The sequence below is a fragment of the Mus pahari genome, chromosome 1 (genome assembly GCF_900095145.1).
Source record: "Mus pahari chromosome 1, PAHARI_EIJ_v1.1, whole genome shotgun sequence".
Taxonomy (NCBI): domain Eukaryota; kingdom Metazoa; phylum Chordata; class Mammalia; order Rodentia; family Muridae; genus Mus; species Mus pahari.
This window is the reverse complement of record NC_034590.1, coordinates 112,198,465-112,215,565: the sequence shown is the minus strand read 5'-3', so window position 1 is coordinate 112,215,565 and position 17,101 is coordinate 112,198,465. Positions and strand designations below refer to the sequence as shown.

The 17,101-nt window shown below is 52.3% G+C and overlaps 1 protein-coding gene across 2 annotated transcripts in view; it reads left to right on the top strand.

The window, feature by feature from the left end:
* Positions 1 to 12,457, top strand: part of Th (tyrosine hydroxylase) — a 38,468-nt gene extending 26,011 nt beyond the window's left edge. The window contains exons 1-13 of one of the 2 annotated variants that reach the window (XM_021206794.2): positions 4,865 to 4,982; positions 6,688 to 6,918; positions 7,794 to 7,968; positions 8,230 to 8,318; positions 8,434 to 8,501; positions 8,852 to 8,902; positions 9,279 to 9,424; positions 9,495 to 9,630; positions 9,789 to 9,858; positions 10,215 to 10,271; positions 10,411 to 10,506; positions 10,736 to 10,869; positions 11,683 to 12,092. In XM_021206794.2, coding sequence (XP_021062453.1) covers positions 4,893 to 4,982; positions 6,688 to 6,918; positions 7,794 to 7,968; positions 8,230 to 8,318; positions 8,434 to 8,501; positions 8,852 to 8,902; positions 9,279 to 9,424; positions 9,495 to 9,630; positions 9,789 to 9,858; positions 10,215 to 10,271; positions 10,411 to 10,506; positions 10,736 to 10,869; positions 11,683 to 11,842 — 1,503 coding nt within the window. In that variant the 5' untranslated portion in view covers positions 4,865 to 4,892 and the 3' untranslated portion in view covers positions 11,843 to 12,092. Of the gene's footprint in view, positions 1 to 4,864; positions 4,983 to 6,687; positions 6,919 to 7,793; positions 7,969 to 8,229; positions 8,319 to 8,433; positions 8,502 to 8,851; positions 8,903 to 9,278; positions 9,425 to 9,494; positions 9,631 to 9,788; positions 9,859 to 10,214; positions 10,272 to 10,410; positions 10,507 to 10,735; positions 10,870 to 11,682 lie in introns of those variants that run through there. The other variant, XM_021206802.2, reaches the window with a different exon arrangement.
* The last annotated feature ends 4,644 nt before the right edge of the window (positions 12,458 to 17,101 follow it).

Here is a 17,101-nt window from a genome sequence, read left to right as displayed (position 1 = left end):
GGGCTCTCTCACCTGTAGACAGTGGATCTCCAGGAATAAGGCAGGCAGAGAAACAGTGTCGGTCTCCTTACAAGTCAAAGATGGAAGTGATTTCCAGAAGCCAGGAGGGTGGACTGCCTGGAAGATACTCTAGACCTGAAGGCTTGGTGAAAGTGGGGAGCCAGGGTGGTGGGAGCAGGTAGGTAGGGGCTCCTTGGGGAGAGACTTTAGGGCCCAGAGCCAGGGTGTGACATGGGGGCTGATCCAGCAGCTCTTGCCTCTGGTCTGACTTTCAGCTGCCCAATTATCCCTAAAGTGTCTCCTATCGACCGCAGCTGGTGCTGTCTAGTACATATTCTGTGCCTACAGCCCTGAGGCTGCTGCTCCATCCGATGGCCTCGTTAGGGCTAATTGCTCTGGCATTTGGTTCTGATGAGGACAAGAATGGCTGGATCCTGAGAGATGTCAGAGAGCTTCATTCTCTTTCCAGTCAGGTCAGTGAGTGGTATCGGGGACACCTCCTCAGACCTCCATCCACAAAGGGCCCTGCAGTCTCAAGACCACAAAGCCCAGGCTGAGCATCAGGTCCCTGCTTCACAACCCATCTCAGTCTCCTGGGTGGCAGGGAAATGCAACCTCATTCTCCCTTCTGTCTCGGGCTCACTCTGCACAGCACTCAGACAGCCTGTCATGATATCCTGACCGACTTAAATCCCAGAGAGGGTCCTACTGCCTTTCAGGGCACATCAGTTGGTGATTCCAGGAGCCTGCATCTTTGTGAGCAGGAACACTGGCCCCAGAGCTCATCTGGTGACAGGCTTCTTGAGACCCTGACATCATGTATTTCTGTAGAGAGTGATTTGGGTGGACTGGTCAAAGTGGGTGGGGTATGTGTTTGTGTGTGTGTGTGTGTGTGTATATGTCTATGTGTATAGCATGTGTGTGAATGCATGAACATAATATTATACATGTATGCTTATGTGATCCTGTTTATATGTGTGGACCTGTGTGTGCCTGCCTCTCTGCACATGTGTGTATCTGTGATCATGTGTGTTTGTGTGTGCATGTGACTGCTCCTGCATATGCATGTGTATATGTGCCTGTCTCTGCATCTAAGTGTATTTGTATGTCTATGTGTCTCTGTGTATTAGCACCGTGAGTCTGTATATTTGTGCGTGCATGTTTGTGTGCATGAATGTATGCCTGTCTATGTGTCTCTATGCATATACCACATTTGTTTGTACCATCTCTCTCTGAATGTACCTGAATATGGCCATATGTATACATGCATGTCTTTATACATGTGTGTATGCCTATGTATGTCCTCATATAGATATGTGTGTGCTCATGTGTCTCTGTGCATGCTTCTGTGTGTCTATGGTAGAAGACCACAAGGCTGATTGAAGGTGGCCTTTGACCCTAGGTTGTGGGAGCATGTGTTCCAAAATACACACAGGTTTTCATAGTGCCCAAAGCTATGGGGTAGATCTGGGGTGATTGGTGTGACTGGGGTCCTTGCTCCAGGACCAAGGATCAGGACACCCCCCCCACACACACACACACTAGTCCTCTGCCTCTTTAGTTCCCTGATGTCCTGGGCAGGGAGGCCCACTTCAGCAGGGTACATACGGGTTAAGGCATTAGCCTCCACACCAGCCACTCGGATGCCAGGGAGTGGGTGTGCTGTCATTATGGGCAATTAAACACCCTGTTGAAAGAGGCTGTGGAAAGAGAAAGGCCTCTTCTGTCGCCTGCTCCGCAGGCCTAATCACTGTGGTGACAGAGGAGGGCAATTATCAGGACGACTGTGAATGGCACAGGCATCACAGGGGTGCAAAGGGCTAGGGAAGGAGGGGGGCCTGCTGTGCCCCCAGCACCCATCTGAACCCAGAGCAGGCAGGGCCCACTGCGCCAGCCTTGTGCTTCATCTCTGTCTCCTTTCTTTACTGCTAGAGGCTGCTTCCCAACTACTCCTCTGGGCTCCTCAGGCTCCCTCCAGCCTTTGTGCTGTCCAGAGAGCCTTTAAAGCCTCACTTCTACCAACAGCCCTACCCTGACATCAAGTGCGCCTCTTCAAAGTAAGGGTTAGCAGCTGCAGCTGCGGGGTTCCTGATCCCCACTCCTGCCGTCTTCCTTGAAGACAGAAGTGTTGGGAGCTGAGGATCTGGGCTAGAGACTGGCTGTATGATCCAGAGAAGTACTGTGCTCCGGGGCCTCAGACCTCCCTTCTGTAGAATGGGTTTGTCTGAAATGGAGAGGCTGGTGTTCCTCTGCAGGGCCTAGTGGGAGTCACCATGAGTGCTTTAAAGACCCAGCTTGTCTCTTAGTGAGCTTTGAGAGGAGGTAGGGGCCTCTAGCATGGAACAGGGCTGAGTTCTGGAAGCCTGACCAAGGGCAGACCAAGGGCAGACTTAAGGGGCCTCTTGGAGTCCTTCCCGTCGCATAGGGGATGGGACACAGCTGAAGTGTCCAGGGCTCCTGTGTTTGTATTTATCTCACAGACAGTGTACAGTGGCCTGGGTGTGCTATCAGGCTGGACGTGGACAGAGGCAAGAGTCTGGGGTAGCAGTTATCTCCCAAGAGAGTCCAAAGACATCATGTTTTCAAGTTTAGGCCAGGTGCTGCTTGGGAGAGCTCAGACACAGACAAAGGTCTGGAGAACACATGTCCTCCACCCCCACCTAGCTCCTATTGCAAGCACCTCCAGCCGAGACAAGAAAACGAATTAAAAAGCAATATTTGTGTCAGTGTAAGACATTTGCCGAAAGGTTAAATCCACATTCGTGGTGCTGCGCAGCAGCCCCTATGCGGGATTTGTTAGATACAGCTCCCTCCTACCCTGTGCCAGCTGAGCAAACGCCAGGCTGGGTGGGGTGGAATCCAGCCCGGGTTTGCCTCACCCTGGAATCCCCAGCACCCTCCAAAGGAGGACCCTGGGGGTGGGCACGCAGACCTGGGGACCGGGCATAGATACCCCTTTGGGTTTGGGCAACAGCCCCCACTCCTCAGGATTGCAGGCTAAGGTGCAGCCAGCTCTGCCTTCATGGTGGGAATGTCTCCATATGACCCCTTTTGGGGCTGTGGAGAACACTCCGAGAAGATTCCTGGGACCCCAGGCAGGCCAGGGCTGTGCTGGGCATGTTGAGGCAGGAGTGGGCTAAGCTGGCAGAGTTGCTGACCCAGGAAGGGTTCAGAGAGGGGCATGGAACATGGGGAGGGGAGGGGTCTGGAGAGAGAGAGAGAGAGAGAGAGGAGAGAGAGAGAGAGAGAGAGAGAGAGAGAGAGAGAGAGAGAGAGAGAGAGAGAGAGAGAGAAGGCAATGCAGAGTAAATAGTTTCTGAGCTGGGGTTTATGGGATTTGCAGGAGCTTGCTCAGAGAAGGCAGATGAGAGATGCTGCGCCAATCTGGGTATCACAGAGCCTCACTCTCTCCTGGAACAGGAATTGTGCGGGTCAGAAGGTCAGCAGGGGATGTTAGAGTGCATTCACTTTGTACTGACTCAGCATTTATCCTGCTTCTAGGGGGTAAGAGGGCCAGTGGGGGGATGCAGAGCAAGGCAGTGATGTGGCAGGCAGTCTTCAGGGAGCTCCTGGTTCCTGGTGTGAAAGAACTGGTGAGGAAGAGGGCTGGGTCTGGGAAGTACAGCAGGCAGTTGGTTCCTGAGAGTCCAAGCGCTGTCTAGAGGGTGGAGTGAGACTTCAGAGGGGGAGCTAAGCGGGGTGGGGGCTGGGGAGTCCAGGCTTCTAGCTCCTGCTAATAATTAGTGTGCTGGGTCCTCAGAACCTCAGGGTGGCCATTTTCAGGGTGAGAGCTCTGTCCTTTGGCACTTCTGCAGACTCCAGTGGATCCAGAGGAGTAAGGATGGTACTCTTCCTCGGGTCCTTTAGTGAGGGGATGCCTTTCTCTGAAGGTCCCCTCCCGGGTCTCCTTAGAGGTCCTGTTTCCTTGGCTGGGGAAGCTAGGGTGGATCTTTGTGTAAGTGCGTGTGGATGCTCACTGGAAATCAAAAGGCCCCTTAGTGTTAGACCTTGGGGTGCCATGGGAGAGGTGATCACTGAGTGTGCCCTTGCATGGGGGCCAGCTGAGAATGGGGCTAGCCTCTAGCTGGAGACCAGGATGCAGGCAGTGAGTGGGGGAGTTCAGGATACTCTTAACTAAAGCAGAGGTCTGTTCCCCCAGGAAGGTGAAGTCAGAAGGCCCTAGGGAGGTGCCAGGGGCTAAGGTTGGCACCATCTTCCAGGCTGTGTCTTCAAGGAGATGATAATCAGAGGGATAGAACCTTGCAAAAGTGGGCCCGTCTTGGACACACTATAGAGGAATAACCTTCTGGAACATTCTGTGTCCCATAGGACCTGCCTGAGGATCCAACCCCAGTGCCAGCACATACACTGGGGCAGTGAGTAGATAGTACACTTTGTTACATGGGCCGGGGGACATGGCCTGTGCCCTGGAGGGGACTTGAAAACATCTAAAAAGCCAGTGAGAGGGCTTCCAGATTTATTTGTCTCCAAGGGCTATAGTCTTCCTAACATGAGCCCTTGGGAAATCCAGCATGGTTGCTCCTGTATGCCCTGGTTTGGTTAGAGAGCTCTAGATGTCTCCTGTCCTGCAGAGCACCAGCCAGCCCCCATCTTCATGTCGTGTCTAGGGCTGAGGGTGATTCAGAGGCAGGTGCCTGCGACAGTGGATGCAATTAGATCTAATGGGACGGAGGCCTCTCTCATCCGTCACCCTCGCTCTGTGCCCACCCCCGCCTCCCTCAGGCACAGCGGGCGTGGAGAGGAGGATGCGCAGGAGGTAGGAGGTAGGAGGTGGGGGGACCCAGAGGGGCTTTGACGTCAGCCTGGCCTTTAAGAGGCCGCCTGCCTGGCAAGGGCTGTGGAGACAGAACTCGGGACCACCAGGCTGCATTATGCCCACCCCCAGCGCCTCCTCGCCACAGCCCAAGGGCTTCAGAAGAGCAGTCTCAGAGCAGGACACCAAGCAGGCCGAGGCTGTCACGGTGAGGACGACATGCTGTCACCCAGGGGTCTCTGGAGCAACTTCTGCACCTATAGATGGGTGGATACCCCAGGCTGGGAGTCTACCCAGTGTCTGGTACCCAGAGTTGGAGTGGGTCTTAGTTCCATCCCGTCTCAGGGTTAGTCTGGGTCCTAGCTCTGGTAGATAGTCCTGTGCTTGGGTAAATACTTCTGTTGTGTCCTTCCGGACTCCGAGAGGGACAGCCAGTACCTGTCTCACTGTGCCAGGCTTCTGTGGGTCCTATTTTGTGAAGTAAGGGAAAATCTCCCCTGGGTGGTCTTGGGAGAGAGCCCCATGATCCAAGTCCCCCCAGTAGCCCTCCCTACTTATCCGCTCCCTTGGGTTCTCCAGCCTTGCCTGTCACAGAGTGTGGTGTTCCTGTAATGCACCCTTCCGAGCAGACCTGGTTAGCAAATGGCTGGTCTGCCTGTTGCTGTCCTGTGCAAACGGGGCCCAGTTTCTACCATGCCAGAAGAGGCCCCCAAACTCTGGGACAATCCCTGTGTCTCCTCCTTTCTCCCTTCTCACCTTCCACCAGCCTGCTTCTGTGTTCCCTGTGAGCAGGGCTTAGGAATCCACAGAAACCAAGGGGAGGTGCCACCAAGACATCAAACAGACCCTTTTGTCAGGGTGTGTATGTGTGGGGGAATCAGCTTATAAGAAGGGCTTTCAGATTATCCTTGGGGCCCTGTCTAACTATTGCCCTGGGTTGACAGAGACCTTAATGAGACTGGTGTGACCTTTAGAAATTTAATTTGTAGGCACTTCTCAGGGGACAACTGAGGGGTCAAAAGTGCCCCATTCGTGCTTCTTAGCTGCATGGTGCTCTCCTCAGCTCCCTGGGAACCACCCTGTCTCATGTTCTTCCCAGTGAGCCTGGGGCTCTGGCTGCATTCACAGTGTCCTGCTGGAGGTCGGGAGGGGGCTCCAGAGGGCATGCTTCTCTCCATGACTAGGACATCCCTAAAATCCAGGACCCAGGACCCAGAACCCAGAACCTTTTGGGGAGTTCAACTCCCAGATAAGAGTTCAGGGAGTTCTAAGTGTTGGGGGATTGGGAGGACTGGTTCACAGCCGCGGCAGACACAGAGCCAGCGGAGGCTATACAGAGGTATTTAGACAAGGGAGGATAAGGTAGCCAGGAGACATTTTGGAAGGGGCTATTTCCAGGTAGGAGGACACAGCCTAGACAGGACACCTGGCTAAGGGCCACTTTTTTCCCAGTGATGATGTGTCCACAGGGCTCAGCCTCTCAGAGAGTTGGGAGGGAAAGGATGCTTGTTTAAGCTGCGTATAGTGCTCTCTACCTGAATGGACCACCCAAGCTATTCACTCCCCCATGATGTCTGAGGCTTTGCGCTCCTACAGTCTCTGGGCGCTGCCCACATACATCAGGAAAAACAACCCGAGTCACAGTCCTCTACCACTAATTCAGTTAGGTCTAAGCCTGGGAGGTAGGTGACAGGGCACCTCTACCTTGGGAGATGGCAGCTAGGAGCCCTTGCCTTCCAGTTCTGCCATGGCTTCCAGCCCTAGCTGCCCACCGTGCCCTGTCAGAACACTGACTAGCACGGTCTGTCCTCCGCTCCTGCGTGGCATCCAGTGGTTTGACCAGGGCTCTGGAAGCAGGCAGCATCAGCAGAGGCAGCAGCATGGGGAGACACAGGCATGTCTCTGACTCTCAGTCCCCAAGGTTCATCGGACGGCGGCAGAGTCTCATCGAGGATGCCCGCAAGGAGCGGGAGGCGGCAGCAGCTGCGGCGGCGGCGGCGGCGGCGGTAGCCTCCTCGGAACCTGGGAACCCGTTGGAGGCTGTGGTATTTGAGGAGAGGGATGGAAATGCTGTTCTCAACCTGCTCTTCTCCCTGAGGGGTACAAAACCCTCCTCACTGTCTCGGGCTGTGAAAGTGTTTGAGGTGAGGCCTGTGGGTTGGGTTGGCGTGCCAGGGTAGCATGCATAAGATATGTAAGAATGGCTGTGTCCCCCACCCCTCAGGGCTGAAATATGGCTGCTCGGGCCAACAGAGGCGGGGTCTCTGGGACTGCCTTTCAGCTCCTCCAGTCAACCTCAGCTCCCCGATACCCTTTACTGTATATATACAGCCTCTTACCCATCTGCCCACGGGTCAATGAAGCAGCTGATTACATTGTTGCTTTGGCTAATGACCTGCCCCCCTTCCCCCGCCCCAGAAAAACTCTCAAATGACATTAGAGCCAGAACCCTGTGAGCTCCCAGAATTGAGAGCCTGGCCTAAGTGTTTTGTTGCTGGGCAACAGAAGGTGAAGATGAAGTTGAGCCCTGTCCACCAGTCCTGAATTTCCTATTTACCCTGTCATGGCCTGAGACTTGGGTCCTTGATATGGTAGAGTGTGAGCCAGGTCTTTGGGCGTGGCCAGTGAGTCAAGTGAGACCATTAGGGGAGAGGGCCTTCTGTCAGCAGGGGAATCAGGCTGTCTGCTGTGCTCTCTAGACAGACAGAACTGTCCAGAAAGGGGACCAAAGGCACAGCTATGATGATTCCTGGATGGATACACAAGACAAAAATCCAATCTATGGGTGACACCTTCCAAAATTCATAGGCAAGGGTAAAAACAAACAAAAACCAAACGAACAGACAAACAACTGACTGCCAGGGTCCTCCATCTCCCTCATTCCCACCATTATGTCTCTCCACCTCTCCCTACCTGTCATCATCTCTCTCTTCCTCTCTCCATCTTCTCCACCCTCTCTCCATTGTTCCTCCCCCATCTGTCTCTCTCCTTCTCTCTCTTCCTGCTTTTGTGCCTGAAGACATTTGAAGCCAAAATCCACCACTTAGAGACCCGGCCTGCCCAAAGGCCCCTGGCGGGAAGCCCCCACCTGGAGTACTTTGTGCGCTTCGAGGTGCCCAGTGGAGACCTGGCTGCCCTCCTCAGTTCTGTGCGCCGGGTGTCTGACGATGTGCGCAGTGCCACAGAGGACAAGGGTGAGGAGGGATTTCTGTCCCTGAGTGCAATCAAATAATTTTGTGGCCTAGGAGGTGGGGCCGGGGGCAGAGCATCCTGCCAGGGGGACCCTGAAGTGCCCACAGAGTTGGACCACCAGGCTGGCTCTACCTTCTACTTTTTTTCATGAATCCTAGTAAACTCTGCCCTCTAGGAGGTCCCTAGGGGAGGCGTGACCCAGCATGGCCAAGCCTTTATGGATCCATGCTTACCTGGGCCCTTTGCCTCTCTTGCTTGTGAAGTTCCCTGGTTCCCAAGGAAAGTGTCAGAGTTGGATAAGTGTCACCACCTGGTCACCAAGTTTGACCCTGACCTGGACCTGGACCATCCGGTGAGCTTGTGTCCCAGAGCTGAGGCCTGTGGGGTGGGCACAAGTAGGGACTGACCCTGGTCTTTGGAGCAGGGCATGTCCAACTCCCTTCTGATGTGTGTTCCTTGGCCATCAGGGCTTCTCTGACCAGGCATATCGCCAGCGCCGGAAGCTGATTGCAGAGATTGCCTTCCAATACAAGCAGTAAGGAGCCTGCCTGGTGGGGCAGAGTCCCCAGACTGTAGAGAGAGGAGGAGAGGAGGGAGGAGGTGACTGGTTAGCTGTCGCACAGCTTCACATGTCCGCTTGTCGGTCTGACCTCTGCTCTGCGCTTGGCATTATTCTTAGTCACAGCTAAGGAGATGGGCAGAGAGGCTAAGCAGCTGGTTTGGGTCAGTGTACCCCAGCCAGACCACTCCATACTCCAAAGGCCACCGAACAGCTGATATAGCTTCAAATGAAGCCCCTCACCCCATCTTTCCTACTCTCCGAGATGGCGCGGGGGTGGGGTGGGGGTGGGAGGGGGCCCTATTGACCACTGATCCCCTCCACAGGGGTGAACCAATTCCCCACGTGGAGTACACAAAGGAGGAGATTGCTACCTGGTAAGATCCTGCTGATGGTTGGGCTGGAGCAGGGGAGGGCTGGGCGTGAGAAGAGCCAGGGAGACAGTTCCCAGAATTCCTGTCTGTGAGGGCCACCTCTGGGAACTTTGGTACAATAGAAGAAGAGACTAAAGCCAGTTAGAAGAGGGGCTTCCAGTGGCCCAAAATAATCAGGTCACTCAGAGATGTCGCTATCGGCCCTTTCCCAGCCTCTGGGTTCCCTCAAACCACAGGAATGCTGTATGTATTGGTGGGGGGCCCACAGTTCAGGATGGTGGAAGCAGGCAAAGCGTCCGTGGGGCTGTAAGCAGATGGGGTGGTCATGGGGAGAAGAACCCTAGCAGCTGGCAACTCCCTAAACCCCTATGTCCTACAGGAAGGAGGTATACGCCACGCTGAAGGGCCTCTATGCTACCCACGCCTGCCGGGAGCACCTGGAGGCTTTCCAGCTTCTGGAACGGTACTGTGGCTACCGAGAGGACAGCATCCCACAGCTGGAGGATGTGTCCCGCTTCTTGAAGGGTGAGATGCAGAGGAAGTAGGGCAGGGAGGGGCATCCCCTCTGCTATCTCTGATGCGTGGTCCCTTACAGAGCGGACTGGCTTCCAGCTGCGACCCGTGGCTGGACTACTGTCTGCCCGTGATTTTCTGGCCAGTCTGGCCTTCCGTGTGTTTCAATGCACACAGTACATCCGTCATGCCTCCTCACCTATGCATTCACCTGAGCCGTGAGTATGCTGCCTGGGGCAGAGGACCCTGAACTTGTTGTCCAGTAATATCCATGTGCAATGATGGCAAAGGTGTGGAGGCGCTAAAGCTTCCTTGTCTCCGGGGAAGGACAGAGAACCTTCCCATTCCATCTTCCTTTTCTCATGGCCTCACACAGGGACTGCTGCCACGAGCTGCTGGGACACGTACCCATGTTGGCTGACCGCACATTTGCCCAGTTCTCCCAGGTATGTTTAGGGCCTCAACTCAGAAACCAGGGGTTATTTGGTTGAGCCAGAGACTTAAAAGTTTTACTTGTTGGGGTACTTCTCCAGCTAGACAGTGTGCCCTTATGGATCCATGAGACTTTCGGTAGCCAAACACTGAAGCTAGGAACACAAGTCCCAGGGGAAAAGGATTTTGTGGGTTTTGCTGCCACCTGCTGGTACTTCTGGGAACCGCAGGCCCTGAGCTCTTGGCTGCCTTGGCGTGTGAAGTGTGTATGCTGCAAGGTCCCCTGGAGAGGTAGCATCCAGTGCCCTTGCCTCAAGCACAATGTCAGAGCAGCGTCTTTTCATACCTTAGCCTCTTTCTCTACCCACAGGACATTGGACTTGCATCTCTGGGGGCTTCAGATGAAGAAATTGAGAAACTCTCCACGGTTTGTTTTCAGGGCCCTAGGGGGGGTTCACACCTTTCTTTCTGTCCCCAAGAACAGTCTTACCTGTTGTGGGTGCTACACACAGAGGGGCTATGCTTGGCACCAGGCATTTTAGGTGATTCTTATGACTATCTGGCAGGTGTACTGGTTCACTGTGGAGTTTGGGCTGTGTAAACAGAACGGGGAGCTGAAGGCTTACGGTGCAGGGCTGCTGTCTTCCTATGGAGAGCTCCTGGTGAGATCACACTGCTCCCAGCCCCCAGAAAAGGAGACCAGGCCTGGGGGATCAGGGTGTGAAAGGCCCTGCTCAGAAGGGTCCTTGGCTCAGGCTGCTCTAGAGAGTGTGTGCCTCTGGCCAGACCCCACTGTACAGTAGCCCAGACCCCTGGCGGGAGGGGGGAGCCCTACACCCACAGCACGCATTTGCCTTGAGCACTTGGGTGTGACACGGGTGGCCTCTTTAGCACTCCCTGTCAGAAGAGCCCGAGGTCCGGGCCTTTGACCCAGACACAGCAGCCGTGCAGCCCTACCAGGACCAAACCTACCAGCCGGTGTACTTTGTGTCGGAGAGCTTCAGTGATGCCAAGGACAAGCTCAGGTGGGTGGAGCCTTCAGGAGTCAGCCCCACCCAGCCTCACCTGTGCAAGCCAGGCCTTGTCTTCACTTGAGAGCCCATTTAGTACAGTCAGCAACACCCCCCTTGTAAACAAGAGTTCATGCTTGAGATTACCCTGCTCCTGGCCCTCAGCAAAGGAGACCAGGGCTGGGGGGTCAGGGCGTGGAGCACCCTGCTCCCATCAGAAAATCTGAGAAAGAGAGAGACCAGCAGGTAGGGTCAAGGCAAGGTCAAAGTCAGGTCCAGGCCATCTGTGCCTCAGCAGAGCCTGAGTCTCTCATCCTCAGCAGCATGGGCTGGAGTGGGATGGGGACAGATAAAGGAGAAAAAGAGGCAGAGTGGTAGGAAGAGCTGCCACAAGGGCAAAGTTATAGAGGGAGTGGGCAGTCCAAAGGCAGGGGGCTCAGTTATACAGGGGTCTGCAGAGGGGGAGAGGAGACTGGTAGGTTGGTACTTATCACTTCTCCCAGTCCCCTGTGCTCCCCTGGCATGTCCACTCCAGATTAGGGACTCTCTAGGGCACACAGTCAAGGGGACCTTCCTGAAGGAAGTAGCCCAACTGAGAAACGGAGTGCTTTGCAGAGGCCTGCCCACAAGAATCGCTGGGGCTTTAGTCACCTGAGTGTCTAGAATGGGCTTTAGGGGTCTGGGAAAATCAGAAAAGCCATTTCCCCATCGCCCCTGGAGGTTGCAGACCCTATCAGGAGCCACCTGATTCTAGCCTGCTTTCCCATGTCCATATTCAATCTCCTGTGATTGAAGGATTCATACCGGCTTTCCCCCTGCCCCCCACAGGAACTATGCCTCTCGTATCCAGCGCCCATTCTCCGTGAAGTTTGACCCATACACCCTGGCCATTGATGTACTGGACAGTCCCCACACCATCCGGCGCTCCTTGGAGGGGGTCCAGGATGAGCTGCACACCCTGACCCAAGCACTGAGTGCCATTAGCTAAATGCACAGGGTACCACCCACAGATGCCAGGGGCCTTTCCCAAAGTTCCCAGCCCCTTCTCCAACCTTTCCCAGAGGCTTTCCCACGTGTGTGGCTGGACCCCTTTGATGGGCTGCTCTTGGAACCCCCTCCCCTCACTGCTTCTCAACCATATCTTACTACTGCATGCGCTCCAGGGTGGTCCTGCAATCCGCCTGCCCTCCATGCTGTGTTCTACCCTGATTATTATCTCAATAAAGGAAGGAAAGGTCTCCAGGAGTGCTCCTGGCCTCTGTGTCCCCACAAAGATAGTTCCTAGCACTTGTATTTGCTCTGGCTTCATTTGGAGGCTTCTCTCCCATCTCTTTCGTCCAATTCAGCCTCCTGGATACTCCAGACCAGACAGAAGGTACTGGTCTTATCTCCCTGCCAATTCTGAGCTCTCAAACAGTGCTGGAGAGTTGAACAAGGCCCCAGATGAGCTGTCCCAGAAGCATGGACTAACAACACAAAGGTGGAGATCAGGGCAAGGAATGACGGTCACAGCTGTGTAAACTAGGGTACAGCCTCTGACAAGGTGTGCAGACCAGGCCCTCTCCCCGTGCCCAGGAGTCTTAGGCACCTAGCAAGTAAGCAGAAGGATGAAAAAGGCTGACAAGGGCTGGTGAGATGGCTCAGTGGGTAAGAGCACCCGACTGCTCTTCTGAAGGTCTGGAGTCCAAATCCCAGCAACTGCATGGTGGCTCACAACCATCCGTAACAAGATCTGACTCCCTCTTCTGGAGTGTCTGAGGACAGCTACAGTGTACTTACATATAATAAATAAATAAATAAATAAATAAATAAATAAATAAATAAATCTTTNAAAAAAAAAAAAAAAGAAAAAGGCTGATAAAACACAAGTGCTGTGTCCCACCTACATCACACCTAATGAGTCCCAGGGGAAGGCTTATGTCCCAGTGAAACTCTGTGAAATATCTTGGGAATCAAGAAGATCTTTGACTTAAGTGAGACCCTGAGGAAGGCCATGGGCCCCAGAGAGACCTTGGGAGAAAGCCTTAGACTCCAAAGAGACCCTGGGGAAGACCTTGGTCACCAAAGAGACCCTCGGAAGGTCTTAGGTCCCAGTAAGAAGCTGAGGAAGGTCTTGGGTCATATTGAAACACAGAGAAGACCTTAATTTATTACAATAGGGAGGACTTTTGTACCATTGAAACTCTGTCAAGGTTTTAGTTTCCAGTGAGGTCCAGGGTCAGGCCATAATCCACAGTGAGATCCTGTGGAAGGCCTTTTGCCTTCTCAAATATATGGGGGGAGATTGTAGGCCAGAGTAGAATCTTGGGGAAGCCATATATCCCAGTGAGACACTCAAAAGGCCTTAGGCCCCAGTGAGATCCTGAGAAAGGTTATTGGCTTATGCCAGGCTCCAAGGATGACTTAAGAATCCAGTGAGACCTTTAGTAAGGGTTCAATGAGAATCTCGGGAGAGATGGTAGAAGGCCTTAGTAAGACCATGGAAGAAAGCTTTAGGACTCGGGGAAACCCTAGAAAGCCCTTATCCACAATGAGATCCTGAGAAAAGACTTAGGCTCCAGTGACATCTATAGAATGATCTAGGCACCACTGAGACTCTGAGAAATGTCTTTGTCTCACTAAATGGTCTGAGGCCCTTAATAAGCCCCAGAGAAGACTTTAGGCTCCAATGAGACATTGAAGGTTTCATGTTCTGGTAAAATCCTAGGAAGGCTTTAAGCTCCATTGAGAACATCTGTAAAGCCTTTAGACTCAGTAAACTGCTGCTCAAAGGGCAGCTGATTTCAACCTGTGGGCTGCAACCCCTTTTTTTGTCAAATGACCCTTTCATTGAGGTCACCGTAAAACCATTGGAAAACATAGATATTTACATTATGATTAATAACAGTAGTAAAATTAGTTATGAAGTAGAAATGAAAATGATTCTATGGTTGGGGGTCACCACAAGATGAGGAACTGTATTAAAGGGTCACAGCATTAGGAAGGTTGAGAACCATTGCCTTAGGAGAAGGCCTTAGGCCACAGTGGAAACTTGGATAAGGCCTTAGGCAATGGTGGAGAACTGGGGGAAGATGTGAGACCTCAGTGGAACTCTAAAGATATCTTTAGGTCACAGTGAAACCCTTGAGGCCCTTGGTTAGGCCTTAGGTCCTAGTTAGCACCTGAGAAAGGCATCAGCTTCCAGTGAGAACTTGAGGAAGATCTTTGGCCTCCACGAATGCCTAAGAAAGACCTAAAGCCCTAGTATGACCCTGGAACAGGTACAAGTGAAACCAAATGGAAGGCCTTAGGCCATAGTAAGATGCTAAGAAAGATAGTAGACCTCTGTGAAAACCTTAGGCCCCCAAAAGACTCTGGGGAAGGCCTTAGGCATCAGAGAGATCCTGCAAAGCCTCAGGCCATAGTGAAACTCAGGGAAGGCCATATACTCTGCTGAGATCCAAGGAGGATCTTAGGCCCCTGTGAGGCCCTGGAGGAGGATACAGGTTCTAACAAGTCTCCAGGGAAGAAGCCCTTAGGACTCAGTGAGAGTGAGGATGGGAAGTCCACCTTCAGAGCCTGTGAAGATTTTAGGCCACAGTGAGAGTCTGGGAAAGGCCCCAGGCTCTAGAAGATCTAGGAAGTGCCTCAGACCACAAAGAGGAAGGCTTTAGATCACAATGAAACTCTGTGGAAGACTTGAGGCCCCAGTGATACCCCAGGAATGATCTTTGGCCTTGGTGAGTGTGTGGTGGTTTACATGAGGAATGTTCTCCACAGATGAGGTATTTGAACACTTGGTACCCAGTTGGTCATGCTATTTGGGAAGGTTCGGGATATTGGCCTTGTTAAAGAAAGTATGTTACTGGGACAGGCTCTGAGGATAAAAAACCTTTCCTACTTCCAGTTCATGCTCTCTAGACTCACTTATGGTTGAGGATGTAAGCTCTCAGCTCCCTGCTCCACCTGCCTTGTCTGCTACCATGCTTTCCCAGGGTGATGGTGATGGACTCATCTCTTTGGAGCCTGTATTAGGGTTTCTATTCCTGCATAAAACATCATGACCAAGAAGCAAGTTGGGAAGGAAAGATTGGGTTTATTCAGCTTACACTTCTACAATGCTGTTCATCACCAAAGGATGTCAGGACTGGAACTCAAGCAGGGCAGGAAGCAGGAGCTGATGCAGAGGCCATGGAGGGATGTTCCTTACTGGCTTGCTTCCCCTTGTTTGCTCAGCTTGTTTTCTTATAGAACCCAAGACTACCAGCCCAGGGATGGCACCACCCACAATGGGCCCTCTCACCCTTGATCACTAATCGAGAAAATGCCTTACAGCTGGATCTCATAGAGACATTTCCCCAAGGGAGGCTCCTTTGTCTGTGATAACTCCAGCTTGTGTCAAGTTGATACACACAACCAGCCAGTACGGAGCCAAAGTCCAATTAAATTTTTTCTATAAGTTGCCTTGGTCATAGGTGTTTTATTATACCACAGGTAAAGTAACCAATACAGCTTTACTTCCATTTGAGAACATATGATCTTCTGAAGCCTCAGAGAGATCCTGAAGAAGGCCACCAGACTCAGTAGGACCGGGGGCAAATCTTTAAGCCAGAGTGAAATCCAAAAAAAGGACAGAAGCTACAGTGGGTCCTTGGGAAAGCTAAGCCACAGAGAAACACTATAGATGGTTTTAGGCCTAGTGAAACCCTGAAAAAAATTTCACTCCTAAGGAAGACCACAGGAAGACCATAGGCTTCCTTAGGACACTGGATAAGACGTTAAGACTAAGTAAAATTTTAAAGAAAGTCTTAAGACCTACTGAGAACCGAGGGAAGATGGCAGGTCCCAGTGAGGGGAGAAAGCCTTAGGCCCCAGTAAGATCCTAGGGAAGATCCTCAGGCCCCAGAGAGCATCTGGGAAGGGCCGTAGGACCCAGTGAGAAATCTGGAAACTATATGCCCTAGGGAGAAGCTGGAAAGGCCTTAGACGACAGTGAGAACCTAGGAAAACCTTTAAGTGCCAGTGGCAACCTAGGGAAGGCCTTAGGCCCCAATGAGAAGCTTAGGAAGGCCTGAAGACACAGTGAGGATGTTGGAAAGGCCTTGGGCCATAAGAGGACCTGGAAAGGTCTTGGGATGCGGTGCAATCTCAGGGAAGACCAAGTGGGAACCCTAGTGAAAGACCGTGGGAAGATCTTATCCTCACTGGGAATCAAGGGTGGGGAAACTTTAGGTTTCAGTGAGAACCTGGGAAACCCTTGGGCCCAAGGAAGACCTACAGAAGGCCTTAGGCCCTAGTGAGGACCTGAAGAAGGTGTTAGGCCCCAGTGAGGATGTAGAAAATATCTTAGGCATGTGTGAGACTCGGGGTACCACCTTAGGTCCAAGTGAATCCCAGGGAATGTCTTACTTACTAGTGAGAAACTGGGGAAGGCTTAAAACCCAGTGAGAACCTGAGATCATGCCTTATATCCCTGTGAGGATCTAGACAAGGCCTTAACCCCAGTGAGATCATGGGAAAACCTTAGAGGCCATTGAGAACCTGGGTAGTTTTAGACACAGTGAAAACTTGGAAAAGCCTTTGACTCAGTGAGAACCTGTGGAATGCTGTAGGCTCCAGTGAGAACCAAGAAAGCCTTAAGCCCCATGGGAATTTGGGGAATGCATTTGGCACCAGTGAGAAACTACAGAAAGCTTTAGGCCCCAGGGAGAATTCAGAAAATAACTTAAAACCCAGCAGCAACCTAAGGAAAACCTTGGGCATCAGTGAGAACCTGGGAAAGGTCTTGGGCCCTAGTGAGACATGGGGGAAAGGTCCTAAGCTCCAGAGAGACCCTGGGAAATGCTTTAGGTCTCAATTAGAATCTGTGCAAGGTTTTGGGCCACAGTGAGAATCTGGGGGAAAGCCTTCAGCCCCAGTGAAAAGCCAAGGAAAGTCCTATGCTCTAGTGAGAACTTGCGAAAGGCCTTAAGACATATTAAGACCCAATGGAAAATCTTAAGACCAAATGAGAACCTGGAAAGATCTTAGGGCATAGTGAGAACCTGGAAAGATCTTAGGCCATAGTGAGAATGTGATAAGGCCTTATGGTCTAGTTAGAAGCTGACAAAAGTCTTAGGTCCCAGTGAAACCATAAGAACATTTTAGGCCAGTGAGATCCTGAGAAGGTCTTAGGTCCCATGAGATTTTTTTTTTTTTTTTTTTTTTTTTTTTTTTTTATTTCCTCATTTTGTACTGTTATATCTCCCTTTTCGTTTCTGATTTTGTT